Below are 20,390 nucleotides of genomic sequence, written 5' to 3'. Positions count from 1 at the left end.
GTTTGGGGGCTAGTAAAGAGTAAGAGAAGGGAAGGGGGACCATCACATTTGGAAGTTTCTGGATACCAGCATCAGCAAGGGAGAGGCGAGGGGATGTTTACCTCCTTCCTGGGGCTCTTCAGTCAGACCCTCCCCTTTCCCTGCACTTCCAGAGCTGCCCCGCAAGGCTCACATAGTCTTGTCCTTGCTCCGATTAACTGGCACAAAGGTCATGGCTTGCCTTCTGCTGCTCAGTTTCCCTCCCTCCGGGGACAACCTGGCCTGCCTGTGCTCCCACCACTGAGCACACATCCCTCAGCCGTGGGCTGACTCTGAGGGTCCTTGGGGAAGCTCACTGCCCAAAGTGTGCAGGCTCTAAAGGCCAGGCTGTGAGGGGAAAAGCAGGCTCTCATGCAAGATGGAAGGACACAAAAGTCAGATGAGCAAGTGGAGTGACTTAGTTGCAGCAACCTCCAGTTCCTGGCTGCCCCTCTGGGACCTCCTGAGGTTGGGATTTGACCTGCATGCCTTCGAGCATCAATGTGAGCTCAGAGAGGGCCTTCCGTCCTGAACGTATGAGCTTTTGGTTTGTCCACAAATGAAAGAGTGGCTGACCCATCAGAGGGGAAAACGTATTTGAAGTGAATTGGCCAAATGTACAGGGATCTCTGGATGTAAGCAAGACCTCACCGAGTGTAGATTGTGCCTTACATCCTCTTTCACATGGAGACCTTCCCCACGCTGGTTTGGGCATCCATGGAAGTGGCTACCGCCCGGGGCCACTTCTCCACAACCAGAAGCGTGAGACCCTTGGACCCCAGGAGGTGGCAAGTGCCCCGGAGCAGAACTTGAACGTGGAGCCTGTATTGGTCAGGGTCCTGGAATGAATCAGGTGGCATATTCAAATGAGGTCACCGAGGATATTTTAATAACATTACACCATTTACAAAGATTGGGGTAGGATTTAGAAAAGGAGCTCGAGGTATAGTTACCCCCCGGGCGCCCTGAGCACCAGGAAGCCAGCAGAGGAAGCAGCGTCTGGGACTGGAGAGGCCCACAGCCCTCACGGAGAAAGGCGGTCTAGCCTGGCGGGTATGCAGGGAGGGAGCCGGGCAGTAAACAGCCGAGCCCTGCTGATGGGTACGTCCGTCCTCTTCCAGGCTCCATCATGGAGAACGGGGTGAGCTCTTCCAGCACGGCCGACAAGTCCCAGAAACTGTCCCTGACCCCCAGCTTCCAGAGCCCGGCCAACAGCGTGGCGCTGGATGAAGGGGTCTCCACGGGCACAGCGGGAGCTGGGGAGACCCTGAAGCAGGAGTGCGACTCCCTGGGCCCCCAGATGGCCAGCAGCACCACCTCCAAGCCGTCGTCGTCGTCGTCGTCGTTGTTCTCGGGCCCCCGGGCCCTCCCGTGGCCGGGGCAGCCGCCCCAGGGCTGCAGGGGCCTGCACGCCGCCCTGCCCCCGATCGTGATCTTATCGAAGGCGGCCTACAGCCTGCTGGGCTCGCAGCGGGGAGGCAAGCCGCCCGCGTCCTCCTCGCTGCTGCCGCACGCCGACGTGGCCTGGGTGAGCTCCCTGCGGCCGCTGCTGCACAAGGACATGAGCAGCGAGGAGCAGTCCCTCTACTACCGGCAGTGGACCTCGGCTCGGCAGCACCACGCCGACTTCAGCAACCAGCCGGACCCCGCCTCGGGCGCCCGCACCTGCCACCCCCGGCGGCTGCTGCTGACCGGCCCCCCTCAGGTAGGCCCCGCCGTCCCCAAGAAGGAAGGCAGCGGGGGAGCCGCGCGAGGCGGGGTGGGGGGTGACCCAGAGGGATGAGGTCCTTATTCGGGCCTCTCAGGGGCAGGAGAGATCCAAGAGCCCAGGTGTGAAATCTCGTCTCTCTTCTCCTTCCCTCTCTTCCCCTCCCCCCTCCCCAATTAAAAATACTTCCATCAGGTGGGAAAGACCGGCTCCTATTTACAGTTCCTTAGGATCCTCTTCCGCATGCTCATCAGGCTCCTGGAGGTGGATGTGTATGATGAGGGAGAGATCAACGCGGGTGAGTTGTGGGGGTCGCGGGCCGAGATACAAGACACTGACGCCAAGTCCCCTTGCGGGCTTTCCCAGTGCCGAATGTGCAGGGTTATCGGGAGGCCAAGAGCGCCCTGCTAGCAAACGGTTGTGAGGACACTGTGGCCACTTTTTAGCTCTTTAAGTTGGGGTGGAGTCTTCCACTTCCGGCCTCCCCTTCTTAACGTCCACCGGGAGGCCGGGGGCAGAGAGGCATTTTATAAAGCCCTCGTAGGTGGATTAATTGCTTATATGGGTGTAAAATTCACTTGTGGCATTCTGCTCAGGGTCCAGGGCATGTCCGATATTCGCTGGTTACTTCTGCTTTAACAGCAGGCTCTGAGCGCAGGTATATGGATTACTCCAATTAAAACTTTGTGCAGAACCAAAACCTAGTGCCATAAACAACCCCTTCACGTTTGCAGTAAGATGCAGGAGCTAGGGCTTGACAGGGCTGTGGGGGCTGGTTTTCAAAAAGATTATCTCCCATCCTCTTCCTCCTGTATCCCCCTTCTCAGCCCTTCCCCATCAGCTGCCACCTGAGGCTTCCACGGGCGGGTAGCCTGGCCAGCAGAGCCAGAAAGTGAGCGTGAGCAGGATCAGCCAGCATTAGCTCTGTAGCTAAGGACAGTGTGGCCTCCAAACTGTGGCTTCACATCTTGGAGCAGCGGCCTGTACTGGAAGGGGGGGGCGGGCACGGGCAGTAGAAGTAATCAGGTAGAAGTTCTTCCAAGCCCCTCAAAGATGAGTCTGGAAAAGGGAAAGGCCTTGGCATCTTCTGTCAGATTGGCCCTCAGATCTCACCCCACTTGCTTGTCCTAAATAGTTGGGACTTGTTCTGTGACAAGCCCAAGGGACTAGTTCAGTCCAGAGCAAGACTAGGCAAAATCAGCCATATTTAATCATTGTATTATCACTTTCGGCCCTATTTCCACTCCTTCATGATTGCAGACACACACACAATCCCATCTTCCCACCTGCCTCTCCTTGTTTGTGTCCCCACCTGAGCTGCACCAGACCCGCAGGCCCACCACAGAGGGGACCCAGAGCTCCAAGTTGGCCTCGAAACACTCAGGGCCGCCTGGAGGGGGCTGGGACCAAGAGGGCAAAGGCAGAACCAGACGGAGAAGGAAAGAGGGACCTGTCATCTCACCAACCTTCCCACAAATCACCCGGGCTCCACAAGACAACGACACCTTTAATTTTCTCCTCAGATCCGGCTACACTGCTCTTGGGCATTAATCTGTGTGATGAGCTGTGAGAGAATCTACCACAGCTGGTGTGACCGGCAAACCGGGCCTTTGTAGTGCGAAGTGCCGTTAGCTTGGCTTTATTCCTTCTACCTCATTTTAGTGCAGGTGAATGTGATGGTGCTCTGGAGAGGCACGATGGTATTTAAAAACAAAACAAAACTAGAATAAGCTTTGGGTTTTATTTATTTTTTAAAGATTTGTTTATTTATTTATTTGACAGAGAGAGACACAGCAAGAGAGGGAACATCAGCAGAGGGAGTGGGAGAGGGAGAAGCAGACTCCCCGCTGAGCAGGGAGCCCGATGTGGGACTTGATCCCAGGACCCCGGGATCGTGACCTGAGCTGAAGGCAGGCGCTTAACGACTGAGCCACCCAGGCGCCCCAAACATAAACGATATTGTGTTAAAAAAATAACTGTACTTGCAGTCTTTAGGTTTTTATTTTTTAAGCTTTTCTCTTTCTCCCTTTGAAAGTTATCTTAAGCTTTTGGATCTTATGAATTTTATCAATAGTAACAATAAATATCCTCTGTTGGTTACACCCCTTCGCCTTCCATGTCTGAGCACTTCCAGCACACCGTCTGGTATTCTTACAATAACGGGGCTCCCTGCGAGCTGAGGGCGGCGGCTGTCGCTGTGCAGTAGTGGGGAGCAGTCTGCGTTCAAGCCCAGGGCTACTAGCTCTCAAACTTGACGGCATATTGGAGCCACCTAAGCAGGTTTAATTGCCGTGACAGGTGTCTGGGGACTAAGGGAGATTGTGGGGGTGGTGGCCTAAGTACAGGGATTTCTTTTACAAGCTCCCAGGTGATTCGCCTATGCAGCAGACACTGGGAATCTTGCTCAGTGCATCCCTAAAATCTCTTAGGCGGTCCAGATCTTAAAACCTCACAACGAAAACTGTGAGAATTTAGATCAACTAAAATTAAACAAGCTTTTCAGACAATTTGAGGAGCTGGGGTGGGAGACTAGTTGATCTCCTGGAAGTGGTTGTTGGTGGACCAGATCTGTAGAGGTTCATGCTGGGGCCAGTGAGGGCATGAGTCCCTCCCGGCATGGGCCTGGAGGGATCATTCTGGGCCCGTCTGCCCTGGGACATGGGAGATCATTTTTCAGAAATGCCTTTGTCCACCCATCTGGGAGTCATGTTTCCTAAAACCTCTCGTCCCTGACCCTTGGGAGGTAGGCTGGGAGGCTCGTCAGTCTGGCTGCTCTGCGCACTTTCTTTCTTGTCCTAGATCACAGTGAAAGCCGTGAAGTCAGCCAGTCGGAGGGCGAGCCCTGGCCTGACATCGAGAGCTTCCGTAAAATGCCCTTTGACGTCAGTGTGCACGATCCCAAGTACAGCTTGATGAGCCTGGTATATACAGAGAAGCTGGCAGGGGTCAAACAAGGTCAGTGCCAGCAGAGCTAGGCGGACCCCTCTGCAGGTCAAGGGGCACCTAAGCCAAGGCAGGAGGCCTGGGGCAGTTTAATCGTTGAGAGCAGTTTAAAGGAATTCTCCTGCTTTTCCCTTCTCTTACATGTGTATTGATCGCCTTTTACTTTTCATACCTGACTCTCCGGGAATAAATTATAGAATCCTTGAAAGAGGCCTTTCAGGGAATGGGGGACTTTCTTCCCAGGAGTAGGGGGCTCCATGCACATCATGGCAAGGTTTTTTTGCCCCTTGATATGCAGAAGCAATAAAGGATGCCAAAGCCGAGGAGCCCAGGAAGCGAGGAACCGTGTCCATGATGCTGACCAAGTATGCGGCCTTCAACACCTTCCATCACTGCGAGCAATGCCACCAGTACATGGACTTCACTTCTGCCTCCCAGGTGTGGCCCCCTTGTCCTTGCCTGTCGCCCAACATGGATCTTGTGTGTCAGGACTGAAAAAGAAGGCTCCCAGTTTCGGGCCCTAGACAGATGACACCTGATTTACGAGACGGAGCTACACATTTGTGAGCAGAATGTGGGAAGCAATTAATTACTTCGAGCTCGTTAGGATTGTGGGCAGTGGGAGGAGAAGGGGAAGAAAGAAACTTGAGTTTTAGCCTCTGAAGTCACTTTATTGAAATGGTTGCATGTGTCGTGTTTAGGTTAGCTGTTATCTGTGATCCTGAAAAAATGAGATAGTATGGTATATTTGGTGAAAGGGCCTTCTTCCCACGTTGGGTTGTTGACAGAAATGGTGCTCTTATCTAACAAGTCCATGGGGTGCCCTTTGAGCTGTGAAGTCTGCTGATCGGCACGGACCAAGTCATATTCTTACTCCAGTGTGGGGTGGTCTTGATCACTAGATATACGGAGGGGTCAATATTTACCTTTTATTTAGAGAGAAGTGAGAGGTAGAAACACAAAAGGTGAGCCAGTACCCCATAGTCTTTGGCTTCTTTTTGGCCAGAGCATCTGTAAACACAAAAGGTGGAGAAGGCAGCAAATGACAGTAGTCTAGAGCCCATGTGGGGCTAAGTTCTATGTTGCTTTCTCCCACTTTACCTTCTTGATTTTTATGACTTGGTTCTGAACGCCTAGAACAACTCTTCCTTCCTGTAGGACATGCTGATGGGACTTCCCCCAAACTTGCTTCCACTCTGGAGGACCAGGTCTTCACCCTTTTCCCACAAGGTGCTAGAAGGGATATACTGGAAAACTGGATTAGTCATTCTGCTCTTCTAATACAAGTTATCTTTTATGCCCCGTTTGTTTTCTTGGTGTTCTTGAAAACTTTTGGTGGGCTAGTTTGTAATCCACTCACAATGCTTTACAGAATATAGAAGATTCAAGTCTCCGGTCTATAAATCATAAGCTTTTAGAAAACTTATTAAAAATTCTGTTTATATAGTTAGTTTCTATGATTGTAGTATTCACTAAGTAGTATATTCCCACACTTGTGAAGCAAAATGAACTAGAATTTAAGGGAAGAATTATAATACTATTTTCCTATGAAACATAGTATTTAGGTTAAAACTTTTGGGAAATTTACCTGATTTCTACTAGCTGCTGTGGAAAATTGATGCTACCCTTTCATGAAGCCCCATACTGTGTTGTAAAGCACCTAAAGACCTTTATGTAATTATTCACTGAGCGGGGTTACTGAGAGAGCATGTGAACTTTATTATTTTTTTAAAGATGTATTTATTTATTTTCAGAGGAGGAAGGGGCAACAGGAGAGGGTGAGACAGAATCCCAAGAAGACTCTGTGCTGAGCGCAGAGCCCCCAGTGGAGCTCGATCCCACAACCCTGAGATCACGACCTGAGCCAAAACCAAGAGTCGGATATTTAACCGACTGAGCCACCCAGGCGCCCCGAGCATTTGAACTTTGTAGCAAAAATTAGTTTTTATTTTTTAAGCTCCGTGCCCAACACGGGACTTGAACCCCTGGCCCCCGAAATCGAGAGTCACGTCCTCTACCAACTGAGCCAGCCAGGTGCCCCAACTTTCTGGCAGTTTAAAAAATAAATTAGATTTATATTTGCCTTCAATTAGTCAAATGGTCCTTTCCTGGAAGCCAGAGTTCTAGGCTAAGTGACTGTTCAAACTTCTTCAGCTTCTACTGTAGCTAGGAAAGATGGGGCCACAAACGCATTTTAATGTTGGCCCTAATGTTTTACTTAGCAAAATGATATTCATTTAGCTTGATCCACATAGATGGAAGTGATTTTCCCCCTATAACTGGGCACCTTTGAAAATGTTTAGAGAGCAGGGCATCCCACAGGGATATTTAACCTCTGCATAAGGCCGAGCAGTAGAGGCTCTAAGAACATGAGGAATTCAAAGACAGTGCCAAGCAACAGAAACTTCTCCATCCTCGGAGAGGCTGTGTAGAGGCAAGATGCTTGGCTCTCATGTCAGTGGTAGCGACTAAAAGATGAAGCGTTTGCCTTTCCAACTCTTCCAATGTTGCAGGCACAGCCAGATCTGGTGGCCTCTAGAAGTTCAGGTTAGTTTGCCTCTCTTAAAAACAACTCTCTTAACGAGTGGTCTAGAAGTTTGCAAACCATGAGCTTACATCCCTTTCCTCTCTTCTTTACAAACACAGATGTCCGACTCCACCCTTCACGCATTCACGTTCTCTTCCTCTATGCTGGGAGAAGAGGTGCAGCTCTATTTCATCATTCCCAAATCCAAAGAGAGTCATTTTGTCTTCAGCAAGCAGGGCAAACACCTGGAGAGTATGCGGCTGCCCCTGGTTTCTGACAAGGTGGGTGACAGTGTCTGGATGCGAACATTGATTTCAGACAGACAGGCCCGACATACTAGATTGGGTTCTCCAAACTTCCTAAATCTAAGGGTTTTAATTTCCCTTTTTGGTCTCTGGTTCTTTTCTTTTTCTTTCTTTCTTTCTTTTTTTTTTTTTTTTTGTTTTCCCTTTCAGCAGAATTTGAATGCAGTCAAGAGCCCTATTTTCACTCCTTCCAGTGGTCGCCATGAGCATGGACTCCTAAACCTCTTTCACGCCATGGAGGGCATCAGCCACCTGCATCTTCTGGTGGTCAAAGAATACGAGATGCCGCTGTACCGCAAGTACTGGCCCAACCACATCATGCTGGTGCTCCCTGGGATGTTCAATAACGCAGGCGTGGGTAAGGGGCCCCTGGGACGTGGAGAAGGGCTGAAAGGTCAAGTGAGCTCCATTCCCCGGACACGAGACTTTCAGAGGTTCCCCTGCCTCACCAAAGAGTCCTGTCCTCCTGACCAAAGGACTTTTGATTCTTCTTTGAGTTTTCCTTTCCCTTTATCTGCAGTTGTGCAGAATTTTTAACTTCCAAGGGCTAGTGACTAAAGAAGTCACTGGTAGATGGAGCACCCTGGGAAGGGTTTTGGATTCTTCCCAACCTCAGCTGCTGATGTTCCGGGGCTGGGCCTGCTGCTGCAGGAATGGAACAGTGAGGAGGAGGGGAGGTAGTAGTTCACTGTGGTCGGGAGGGATCTGGAGGTGTCCCCGAGTCATTGCTAATCATTTTAAAGGCATGTGGCAAGTTCTAAGAGGGGTTCTGTACAACAGGAAATTGGAAGCATCATTACTGCCTATGGCAGTCATCTTAAAAGCATCTGGAGGAAGTCCTTCCCGCTTTCCCCCAGAGTTTAAGAGCAATGGGCTGAGTCATCAAAGGGGCACATGGTTATCTGAGCGTGTGACAGAGCTGTGGGAAGCAGGAGACCTCCAGCTGGATTCAGAGCTGTGTCTGGTTACTTCCTGCATCGTAGGTCTTAACCTTCCCCATCCGCTCCTATGGGTGTCTGACTCTATGCAGTCTCTGAAGGGCTGAAGATGAACAGCTGCTAATTGACATGTTAGAGGGAAGTAGGAACATCCAGCCCAGAAACAGAGCGAATGCAGATGAGACCTGAGTAGTTTCTCTAAATCTCTAAATCTACATCCTTCTCTCCAGGGTCTCATCTTCCCTCATCTCCAACCCAACACAGCACGCCCCCCCCTAGTCTCTCCCTCTGCTAATCTGTCAATCTCTCTCCCTTCCTAAGTCTCTTCTCTTCCTGTTCTCCCTTCCATTCCTTTTCATGCCCTTAAACCTTAGCTTTAATATGGGATTAAAATATTTTCAAAAACTAGTTTTGAATAGGATTTTATTTTCCATGTTTGTAACTTTATATCAAGTGGATTAAGGGTTTTACATATCTCTGGTTCTGTCCTCTCCAAAACCACATATCACCAAACTAACTCAAATATTTCTCCATGTGAATATGATCCTCAAATTACCTTCTGTGCCTTACCGATGTTTAGGTGAATTTCCTCATCCCAGATCTGACTGAATTTGCTTAGTGCCAGTTTTGCCATTTTTGCAACAATTTGAGGAGAAACTAACATATATGCAAATGAAATACATGCAAATTATTTTTAATTTATTTGGAAAAAAACAGAGCATAAAATTTACCATCTTAGTCATTTTTAAGGGTTCAGTTCAGTAGCAATCAGTATATTCACGTTGTTTTGCAACTAATCTCCAGAACTCTCTTCATCTTGCAAAACAAACTCCATACCACTGAAAATTAACTTATTTCCCCCCTTCCCTGACAACTACCATTCTACTTTATCTCTGTGAATGACTACTTTAGGTACCTCATTTAAGCTTGATCATACAATATTTGTTCGTGTCTGGCTTATTTCACTCAGCAAAACGTTCTTAAGATTCATCTACATTGGGGCGCCTGGGTGGCTCAGTTGGTTAAGCAACTGCCTTCGGCTCAGGTCATGGTCCTGGAGTCCCGGGATCGAGTCCCACATCGGGCTCCCTGCTCAGCGAGGAGCCTGCTTCTCCCTCTGACCCTCCCCCCTCTCATGTACTCTCTCTCATTCTCGCTCTCTCAAATAAATAAATAAATCTTTAAAAAAAAAGATTCATCTACATTGTGCATGTGTCAGAATTTCCTTCCTTTTTAAGACTGAGTATACACCATTGTGTTTATACACCACATTTTCTTTATCCATTCATCCACTGATGGGACACTTGTGAATAATGCTGCTATGAACATAGACTTACAAGTATCTCTTTAGGAACCCTGATTTCAATCCTTTTGAGTATATACTCAGAAGTGGAATTGCTGAATCATATGGTAATTGTTTTTAATTTTTTTAGGAATTGACCTACTGCTTTCCATAATGGCTATACCAGTTTACATTCCTACCAACAGTGCAAAATGTTTCTTCATATCCTCAGCAATAATTATTTTCTGATTTTTGTCTTTTGCTTGCTTTTTTTTTTTTATAATAGCCATCCTAATAGATAGGAGATGCTATCTTACTGTGATTTGATTTGCATTTCCCTAATGATTAGTTATGTTGAACATCTTGTCACGTGCTTCTTGGCCATTTGTATACTTACTATGGACAATCTATTCAAGTCCTTTCACTGTTTTTTTTATTAGTTTTTTTGTTGTTGATTTGTAGGAATTCTTGATATATTCTGGATGTTAACTGCTACTAATGATTTGTAAATGTTTTCTCCCATTTCATGGGTTGCTTTTCACTGTTAATTATATCCTTTGTACAGAAATTTCATTTTTATCTTTTTTAGATCTTTGAATAATATTCTTTATTGTATACTCATTTTTTTAAACTTTTATTTAAATTCAATTAACATATAATGTATTATTGGTTTCAGAGGTACAGGCCTGTAATTCAGAAGTCTTATATAATACCTAGCGCTCATTACATCACATGCCCTCCTTAATGCCCATCATCCATTTATCCCAACCCTCCACCCCCCTCCCCTCCAGCAACCCTCAGGTTGTTTCCTATGATTAAGAGTCTCTTATGGTTTGTCTCCCTCTCTGATTTCATCTTGTTTTATTTTTTCCTCTATTCCCCTATGATCCTGTTTTGTTTCTTAAATTACACATATCAGTGAGATCATATAATTTTCTCTCTGATCGACTTATTTCGCTTAACATAATACCCTCTAGCTCCATCCACGTCATTGCAAATGGCAAGATTTCACTTTTTTGATGGCTACGTAATATTCCTGTGTGTGTGTGTGTGTGTGTACACACACACACACACATCTTCTTTATCCATTCATCTGTCAATGGACATCTGGGCTCTTTCCATAGTTTGGCTATTGTGAACATTGCTGCTATAAACATTGGGGTGCAGGTGCCCCTTCAGATCACTACATTTGTATCTTTGGGGTAAATACCCAGTAGTGCAATTGCTGGGTCATACGGTAGCTCTATTTTCAACTTTTTGAGGAACCTCCACATTGTTTTCCAGAGTGGCTGCATGAGCTTGCATTCCCACCAACGGTGGGAGGAAGTTTCCCCCTTCTCTGCATCCTCACCATCATTTGTCATTTCCTGACTTGTTAATTTTTGCCATTCTGACTGGTGTGAGGTGGTATTGCATTGTGGTTTTGATTTGTATTTCCCTGATGCCGAGTGACATGGAGCATTTTTTCATGTGTCTGTTAGCCATTTGGATGTCTTCTTTCGAGAAACATGTGTTCATGTCTTCTGCCCATTTCGTGATTGAATTCTTTGGGTGTTGAGTTTGATAAGTTCTTTATAGACTTTGGATACTAGCCCTTTATCTGATGAGCATTTGCAAATGTCTTCTCCCATTCTGTCGGCTGTTTGTCGACTGTTTCCTTTGCTGTGCAAAAGCTTACCTTGATGAAGTCCCAATAGTTCATTTTTGCCCTTGCTTCCCTTGCCTTTGGAGACGTGTCTAGCAAGAAGTTCGAGGTCGAAGAGGTTGCTGCCTGTGTTCTCCTCAAGGATTTTGATGGATTCCTGTCTCACATTTAGGTCTTTCATCCATTTTGAGTCTATTTTTGTGTGTGGTGTAAGGAAATGGTCCAGTTTCATTCTTCTGCATGTGGCTGTCCAATTTTCCCAACACCATTTGTTGAAGAGACTTTTTTCCATGAGATATTCTTTCCTGCCTTGCCAAAGATTAGTTGACCATAGAGTTGAGGGTCCATTTCTGGGCTATTCTGTTCTATTGATCTATGTGCCAGTACCATACTGTCTTGATGATTACAGCTTTGTAATAGAGCTTGAAGTCCAGGACTGTGATGCCACCAACTTTGGTTTTCTATTTCAACACTCCTTTGGCTATTTGGGGTCTTTTCTGGTTCCACACAAATTTTAGGATTACTTGTTCCAGCTCTGTGAAAAAAGTTGATGGTATTTTGATGGGATTGCATTGAATGTGTAGATTGCTCTAGGTAGCATAGACATTTTAACAATGTTTGCTCTTTAGGGGCACCTGGGTGGCTCAGTCGTTAAGCGTCTGCCTCCGGCTCAGGTCATGATCCCAGGGTCCTGGGATCGAGCCCCACAACGGGGTTCCTGCTCAGCAGAAAGCCTGTTTCTCCCTCTCCCACTCCTCCTGCTTGTGTTCCCTCTCTCGCTGTGTCTCTGTCAAATAAGTAAATAAAATCTTAAAAAACAAAACAAAAAAAACCACGTTTGCTCTTCCAATCCATGAGCATGGAACATTTTTCCATTTCTTTGTGTCTTCCTCAGTTTCTTTCATGAGTGTTCTGTAGTTTTCTGAGTACAGATCCTTTGTCTCTTTGGTTAGGTTTATTCCAGTTATCTTATGGTTTTGGGTGCAACTGTAAATGGGATCAACTCCTTAATTTCTCTTTCTTCTGTTTCCTTGTTAGTGTATAGGTATGCAACTGATTTCTGTGCATTGATTTTATATCCTGCCACTTTGCTGAATTCCTGTGAGTTCTAGCAATTTTGGGGTGGAGTATTTTGGGTTTTCCACATACAGTATCATGTCTTCTGCAAGTAGTGAGTTTGACTTCTTCAACTGGAGTATCTTTTATTTCTTTTTATTGTCTGATTGCTGGACTGCTAGTACTATGTTGAATAGCAGTGGTGATAGTGGACATCCCTGCTATGTTCCTGACCCTAGGGGGGAAGCTCTGTTTTTTCCCATTGAGAATATTTGCTGTGAGCTTTTCATATATGGCTTTAATGATATTGAGGTATGTACCCTCTATCCCTACACTGTGAAGAGTAAGAAAGGATGCTGTACTTTGTCAAATGCTTTTTCTGCATCTATTGAGAGGATCAAATGGTTCTTGTCCTTTCTTTTCTTTATGTAGTGTGTCACATTGATTTGCGGATGTTGAACCACCCTTGCAGCCCACAAGTAAATTCCACTTGGTCATGGTGAATAATCCTTTTAATGTACTGTTGGATCCTATTGACTAGTATTTTGGTGAGAATTTTTGCATGCATGTTCATCAGGGATATTGGTCTGTAATTCTCCTTTTTGGTGGGGTCTTTGTCTGGTTTTGGGATCAAGGTAATGTTCACCTCATAAAATGAGTTTGGAAGTTTTCTTTCCATTTTTTGAAACAGCTTCAGAAGAATAGGTATTATTTCTTCTTTAAATGTTTGGTAGAATTCCCCTGGGAAGCCATCTGGTCCTGGGCTCTTGTTTGTTGGGAGATTTTTGATTACTGCTTCAATTTCCTTGCTCGTTATGGGTGCACAGAAATTTTAAATTTTGATGCAGTCCAGTTTATCAATCTTTTTCTTCTGTTAGCTGTGCTTTTGGTGTCATATCCAACAAATCATTGCTGCATACAACAGCAAGCTTTTCACCTGTTCTTTCCTAAGAGTTTTATAGTTTTAGCTCTTGTATTTAGATCTTTGATCCATTTTAGTTTTATATAGTGTAAAGTAAAGGTCCAACTTCACTCTTTTGCATGTGAATATCGGTTTTTCTAATACATCTGTTGAAGAAACTGTCTTTTTCCCATTGAATGGTCTTGGCACCTTTGTCAAAAATCATTTGAGCATACAGGCCCTTAGGGCTGGGCCAAAAGCACAAGAGCATACTGCTGGGCTCTGTATTCTTTATGCTATTGGCCTATTTGTCTGTCTTTATGCCACTACCACATTGTTTTGATTACTGTCGTTTTATAGTAAGTTTTGAAATCAGTCAACTGTGAGACCTCCAATTTTGTTCTTTTTCAATGCTGTTTTGGCTATTGAGGGTCCCTTAAGATTCCACGTGAATTTAAGGATGGATTTTTTTTTTTTTCTGCACACACAAACCATTAAGATTTTGATTGCATTAAATCTGTAGATACTTTGGGTAACATTGACATCTCAACATGGATGTGTTTGGAACATCCATGTTCCAATCACCTGTGTCATCTTTCTTTCAGCAGTGTTTTGTACTTTTTCATGTACAGGTCTTTCACATGCTTGGTTAAACATTTATTCTTAAGTATTTTATTCTTTTTTTTTTTTTTTTAAAGATTTTATTTATTTATTTATTCATGAGAGAGAGAGAGAGAGAGAGGCAGAGGCAGAGGGAGAAGCAGGCTCCCCGCAGAGCAGGGAGCCCGATGCGGGACTCGATCCCAGGATCCTGGGATCGTGACCTGAGCTGAAGGCAGACGCTTAACCGACTGAGCCACCCAGGCGTCCCAAGTATTTTATTCTTTTTGATGCCATGTAAATGGAATTGTTTTCTTAATTTCCCTTTTAGATTATTGTTAGTGTATAGAGACACAACTGATTTTTGTTTTGTATCTGCAACTTTGCTGAATTCACTTTTATTATTTCTAACAGTTTTTATGTGTGTGTGGAATCTTTATGGTTTTCTACATATAAGATCATGTTGCCTACAAACAGGTAATTTTACTTCTTCCTTTCCAACCTGAATGCCTTCTATTTCTTTTTCTTGCCTAATCACTCTGGCTAGGATTTCCAGTACTGTGTTAAATAGAAGTGGTAATGGTACAATGGAACAATCCTTGTCTTGTTCTTATCCTAGAGGAAAAGCTTTCAGTCTTTTATTATTACAATTTTAGTTGTGGGCTTTTCATATATGGTGCTTACTACACTGAGTATACAAAGTATTATACACATGCTCTTGGAAGGTAGATTTTTCTAAATCTCCAGTAGTACCCTTGATCTATTCAAACTGTTTTTCTGGTTCCTCCATAGATTAGTTTTTTTTAGCCTCTTCATTTCATTACCTACATTTTGTTTCATTCAGGTATCCCACTCATAAAATTTGGCTGTGATGATCTTTTTTATTTAATTCTAATTCCAGTGTAATTAACATGGTGTTGTATTTGTTTTAGGTGTACAATACAGTGATTCAACAATTCCATATATTACTCAGTGCTCATCAAGTGTACTTAGTCCACTTCACCTATTTCACCCAATCTCCACCCCTCTTCCCTGTAATCATCTGTTCTCTATAGTTAAGTCTGTTTTTTTGGTTTGTCTTTTTTCTTCATTCGTTTTGTTTCTTAAATTCCACCTATGAGTAAAATCATATGGTATTGTCTTTCTCTGACTGACTTGAGTTAGCACTATTTATAATAGCCAAATTATGGAAGCAACCTAAGTGTTCATGGATAGATGAAAAAGGATAAAGATGTGGCATATATATACAATGGAATATTATTCAGTCATAAAAAGAATGAAATCTTGCCATTTGCAACATGGATGGATCTGATGATCATCATCTTAATAATCTCTATGAGTACTTACTGCATGTTAGGCACTGTCCTGAGCACCATACAATCCTGTGAAGTGGACATTATCATTGTCTTCTCATAGGTGGAGAAGCCAAGGCATAGAGGAGAGTTAACTTCACTGTCACACATCTATAAAGTGGTGGAATCAGGATTTAAATGTTGCCAGCTTGGCTCCAGTCTTTTACTATACCATACTGCCTCTTCCAAAAAAGCCCATCTAGGGAAACAATGCCAGTTTCCAGAATCTTCTTCAAAGAAGACATTACTGTCAATCTCCTAAAGCAGGGGATATATTAGAAGCAGCATACCCACTTACTGCAACCCTAGCTACTCCTTAGAGTAGGACATGCAAGTGGCTGCTTCTAAGACTGAGAGCACGTCTTATGGCTATAAAAGGAACTAACCAGTAATAAGCGTTTCCTCTATGTGGTATCCTTTGTCCCATCGGGGAAACTGGATTCTTATAGAACCCCTCAAGGTGTAGCTCATGAATCATCTGCATCATCAAAGACTGCTCTGGTTTCTGGCCCTTCATCAGACCTAAAGTGAATCTCTGCTGATGGGCTCCAGGAATCAGCATTTTAAACAGACTCCTTCAGTGACGCTTTTTACTTGTTTGAGAACCACTGCTCTGAACAATCGGTTGACCCTCCCACCCTGCATGGTCACTACGTGAACAGGCATGCCTGTGGAAAGAATGTGAGCTGTCTGGGGGGTTTGGGTCAAGCCTGAGTGAAGGCTGTACAGCTGTGGTTATGTTGCCTTCCAGGTGCTGCCAGGTTTCTCATTAAGGAGCTGTCCTATCACAATCTGGAACTGGAGAGGAACCGCCTGGAAGAACTGGGAGTTAAACGCCAGTGTGTCTGGCCTTTCATTGTTGTGATGGATGACTCGTGTGTTCTGTGGAACATTCACAGTGTTCAGGATCAGAGCAGGTAGTAGTACTTGCCAAGCAGTTCTAGGGGAGTATGACCTAATGCTATGAAGATCCTTTCCTTGGCTATAGTTATGCACGGAAGTAAATGAGAGAGGTACAGCTTTCCAGAGCAAAACAATGATCCAGGAGACTACCTTCACTAGCACTCTCTTTTAAATTTAGATATTCGGTGTGCCATTACATTCCTGGACTATTTCTGCATCATGGCTTTGGTTTGCTATAAAGTCTGTGGAAAGGTGTTATGATTTAGACAATCCTCTGGCTCCTGAATCAGATCTTTTTAACCCCAGCTCTGCTTCCTAACTACCTGGATGAAAAGGGAAGTCATTTCGTTTCTTTATCTCAAGTCCATCACTTGTAAAATTAGGGTTGAGCCAAAATCAGTGGTTCTCCTTCCTAGGACAGTGGTGAAGGGGGTCCATGAGGACCAGGGAATGCTAAACCTGGAGAAATCCTATGCAATAAATGGTCCCAAAATTATCAGTAGCACCCCATTGAAACACTTCCCGGTGACCTCTAAGCCCTTCCAGCTTACACATTTTGTCTGTTTCCACTTGTGGATATGAAGCCAGTTACGTTTTCAAATATTTCTTTGTTATACTGTAATTACCACACTGGGAGGTATACCTATGTGCTTCTAACCTCTGGCTCCCTCTCGTTGGTAACTCCCTGTTCATTATTCATTTTGAGATGGGCTGGATTTCTTTCTCTGCCTTAATGTGGTAAGGCCCACCCCCAAAAGGCAGCTTCCTTAAGGTAGCAGTGAAAGGCAGCATGAAAACTAGGCTTGACATTCTTTTCTATTCCAGGCTAATATAAAGTAAACCAGCTAATTATATCCTTTACAGATATTAATACTGTATAGTAGTATTAGCCCTTCATAAATGACCCTCTCCTCAGTAATATTTATTGATCTCTTATTTAAACCAACTTTACATTTCATAGCCAGCCCATGGAAGCAGGAGTTTCCAGTAAGAATGTGTCCTTGAAGAGTGTCTTGCAGCATATTGAAGCAACACCAAAAATCATCCACTACGCAATCCTGGGCATACAGAAATGGAGCAGCAAGCTGACTTCTCAGAGCCTGAAAGCCCCATTTTCTAGATGCCATGTGCATGACTTCATTCTCCTTAACATAGACTTGACTCAGAATGTGCAGTATGACTTCAACAGGTAAGTCAGGCCTCCTGGAGGCAAGTAATCCTGGCATCTACTGATTGCTTCTGTCCAACTCTGACCCCTACAATGTGTCTGTTCCTTTGAGTTGGTCTTTGAAAAACTGATAATCTCTTTTTTATGGACAAGGAGGGAAAGGGGGTATCACAAGCCCCAAAGTGTCCCTTCATAGAATCCCTCAAACTGACCCAGACCCTTAAAACATAGGAATTACAACATGAAATGCTTAGAAAACCTATTTTAGTTATCCCATTATTCAACAAGAACTAAGGGACAAAAACTATTATGTCAACACAAATCAATGTGTGGACCCATAACCCATTGAAGCTGAACTCTTTCATCCTCAGAACTCAGAAGTTAATCCCTTTCCCTAAATGTTAGTAAAATCCAGAGATCTGGGTTCTTCAGGGAAGAGCCAGCAGGTGAGAATAAGCAGGCTAGCCCTGACCTTGCCTCCTGAATAAATAACATCCCCATCCTGGAAAATCCGAAATGGCCAAGTGAGGAATGTCAGGGACCATAAAGTCCCTCTTATGTCAGTCCCCATCCCTGTAGCTATAAGAATATGCTGGAGCTGTTTCATGTCTGTGTTTTAAATTTGGCAGATGTTTCATCCTGTTTGTAGCCAGGATTTTAAAACTGGGAGCACCTTCTGCATTCGTGTCCCACAAGAGTATATATCATGTGCAGTCCTATTTCAGTTCAGGAATGCCCAAGGCCCCTTGGGGTATCTGGGGCCAAAGCCATCTCACTTTCTCCTCCTTTTAATGACTGCAGTGCGCAATTCAGGGGGTTCACAGGCCAATGGTAAGAGGGCCAACTCCAGGAGAAGGCAAGGCTGATTCTGAGTCTGTCTTCTACAGCTGTGATGCATTTGTGTGTGATGAACATGGACAGGTAGTCAGAGACCTATCCTTGTGATTATGATTTAGGTATTTCTGTGAAGATGTTGACTTTAATCTGAGAACAAACAGTAGTGGCCTGCTCATCTGCCGCTTTAACAACTTCAGTCTCATGAAGAAACACGTTCAGGTTGGAGGGCAAAGGGACTTTATCATTAAACCAAAGATCATGGTAAGTTTGCAAGCTTGATTCTACTGTTGAAAGTTAAGACAAGAATTTCTTACTAATACTTGTTATTTGTTATTAGTCATTGGCATTAAGCCCTTGGCACTTGACTGGAAAGTGAGAGAACAGAAGGCAGTCAGTTCTTAATGCCAAGTTTGCAGTCTCATTCCCCTTAGGATTCATCCAGAGCAAAACAGAAGATGTGAAAAGTCAACAGATCTACCTTTCTTTAGACTTAATGCTTAACAACTCCACCAAATCTTGTTTCAAACTTAACATTCTATCTTCATAAACTGGCAAAATTAACATTTTTACATTCTTTAATACGTAAAAGAAATGTAAATTAAGATGCTTGTCTGTTCCTTTGCCAGATTTTTTTTTTTTAAAGAAAGAATTACCAATCAACACCTGTTGAGAGTGAAATCTATGGACCTACCCATTTCTTTTAAGAGATTTACTGGTATCTAATCATTTATAACATATAAATTCCCCCATGGAGCTTAGAAACCTCTTTGCTTTTATTTTTTGGATCTGGTGGGATGGGATTTAACCTGTCCACATCCAGCAGCACTGTGAAAGGCTTCCTGTGGGCCCTCACAGTGTTGCTAAATGCAGTAACTTTCTGAGAAGCCTATGTTTCCCCTGCCCCTGCCGTGTGTTAAGTTAGATCCAACCTATTCCCGAGGGGAAAGAACTTTTTCAGAACCCAAGAATGACAGACTTACATATGAGCCTAGTATCTGTCACTCTGCTACTGCTCTTATTTGGGGACCGTTAGTATGCAATGCAGTTTTTCCTTGCCCGTTTCATCCAGTGACAGACATATTTCCCATGATAATCTCGGCTCTGATTTCAGGTGTCAGAGAGCTTAGCACCCATCTTGCCCCTTCAGTATGTCTGTGCTCCCGACAGTGAACACACACTACTGGCAGCCCCCGCGCAGTTTCTCCTGGAGAAGTTCCTTCAGCACGCTTCCTACAAACTCTTCCCCAAAGCCATCCATAACTTCAGGAGTCCCGTGTTGGCCATTGACTGCTACCTTAACATTGGACCAGAGGTAAAGGGAAGAGGGCTAGTACTGTGCTTTTACCCACTTCCATCCATTTCTTTCCCATTTTAGCTCCCATTTGAAAGCTTAAATGGAGACAAAAAAGGAGCCTGTGACATACTGCAAAGGCTCACACAAGATGTGATGGCAACTGTCCCTCCCCATATCTACTTCAGCTCTCCACAGTGAGCCAGTGAATACGCAAAGCTTAGCTCAGAGGTCAGTTCCACTGAGAAGCCTACCCATGACCTTGGACAGAAGCAGTTGCTTGCTGTCCTACAATATATCGGACCATCTTATAATCACGTGATGATGTTTCTCCACAAGACACGGTTCTTCGGAAGCACACAGTGTCTTAGCCACTGTTTAGGCAGAAGAGGAGCTCAGTGATTGCTGAACAACTTAGGGGATCACAGGAGACCTTTAGAGCTGTCACGTTACCACTTTCTATTCCTGGATTTCTTCCTTTTCCATTGTTTCCTTATTTTTCATTCTTTCTCTTGTCTGTCTCAAATTCTCCATCAGTTTTAGCTTTTTAAAAAATTTGTCACTTGCACCTTTAGACCACTGATGGCCTTCAGACCTTTAAGGGCTTCTGCCACTAAGCTTTCCCCTATCATTATTAGTATTGTTTTAAAAATATTTTATTCTATTCATTAACATAATATGCTCTTTGTAAAGAGCTTTTTAAAAAATTAAAAGGTATAGGGGCGCCTGGGTGGCTCAGTTGGTTAAGCGACTGCCTTCGGCTCAGGTCATGATCCTGGAGTCCCGGGATCGAGTCCCGCATCGGGCTCCCTGCTCAGCGGGGAGTCTGCTTCTCCCTCTGATCCTCCCCCTCTCATGCTCTCTGTCTCCCATTCTCTCTCTCAGATAAATAAATAAAAAATCTTTAAAAAAAAAA

General features: G+C 44.6%; 1 protein-coding gene across 1 annotated transcript in view; it reads left to right on the top strand.

Moving 5' to 3' along the window:
* Window positions 1–20,390, top strand: part of GREB1L (GREB1 like retinoic acid receptor coactivator) — a 246,342-nt gene that overhangs the window by 219,177 nt on the left and 6,775 nt on the right. Inside the window, exons 22-31 of the mRNA XM_081802542.1 lie at window positions 1,140–1,723; window positions 1,922–2,024; window positions 4,526–4,681; window positions 4,968–5,107; window positions 7,316–7,477; window positions 7,655–7,859; window positions 16,027–16,192; window positions 17,140–17,367; window positions 18,303–18,444; window positions 19,295–19,495. Coding sequence (XP_081658668.1) covers window positions 1,140–1,723; window positions 1,922–2,024; window positions 4,526–4,681; window positions 4,968–5,107; window positions 7,316–7,477; window positions 7,655–7,859; window positions 16,027–16,192; window positions 17,140–17,367; window positions 18,303–18,444; window positions 19,295–19,495 — 2,087 coding nt within the window. The remainder of the gene's footprint in view (window positions 1–1,139; window positions 1,724–1,921; window positions 2,025–4,525; window positions 4,682–4,967; window positions 5,108–7,315; window positions 7,478–7,654; window positions 7,860–16,026; window positions 16,193–17,139; window positions 17,368–18,302; window positions 18,445–19,294; window positions 19,496–20,390) is intronic.

The sequence above is a fragment of the Leptonychotes weddellii genome, chromosome 13 (assembly GCF_054177405.1).
Source record: "Leptonychotes weddellii isolate Sample4059 chromosome 13, ASM5417740v2, whole genome shotgun sequence".
Classification (NCBI taxonomy): domain Eukaryota; kingdom Metazoa; phylum Chordata; class Mammalia; order Carnivora; family Phocidae; genus Leptonychotes; species Leptonychotes weddellii.
Note: the sequence above shows the minus strand (reverse complement) of the source record. Positions and strands in the feature narration are given on the sequence as shown.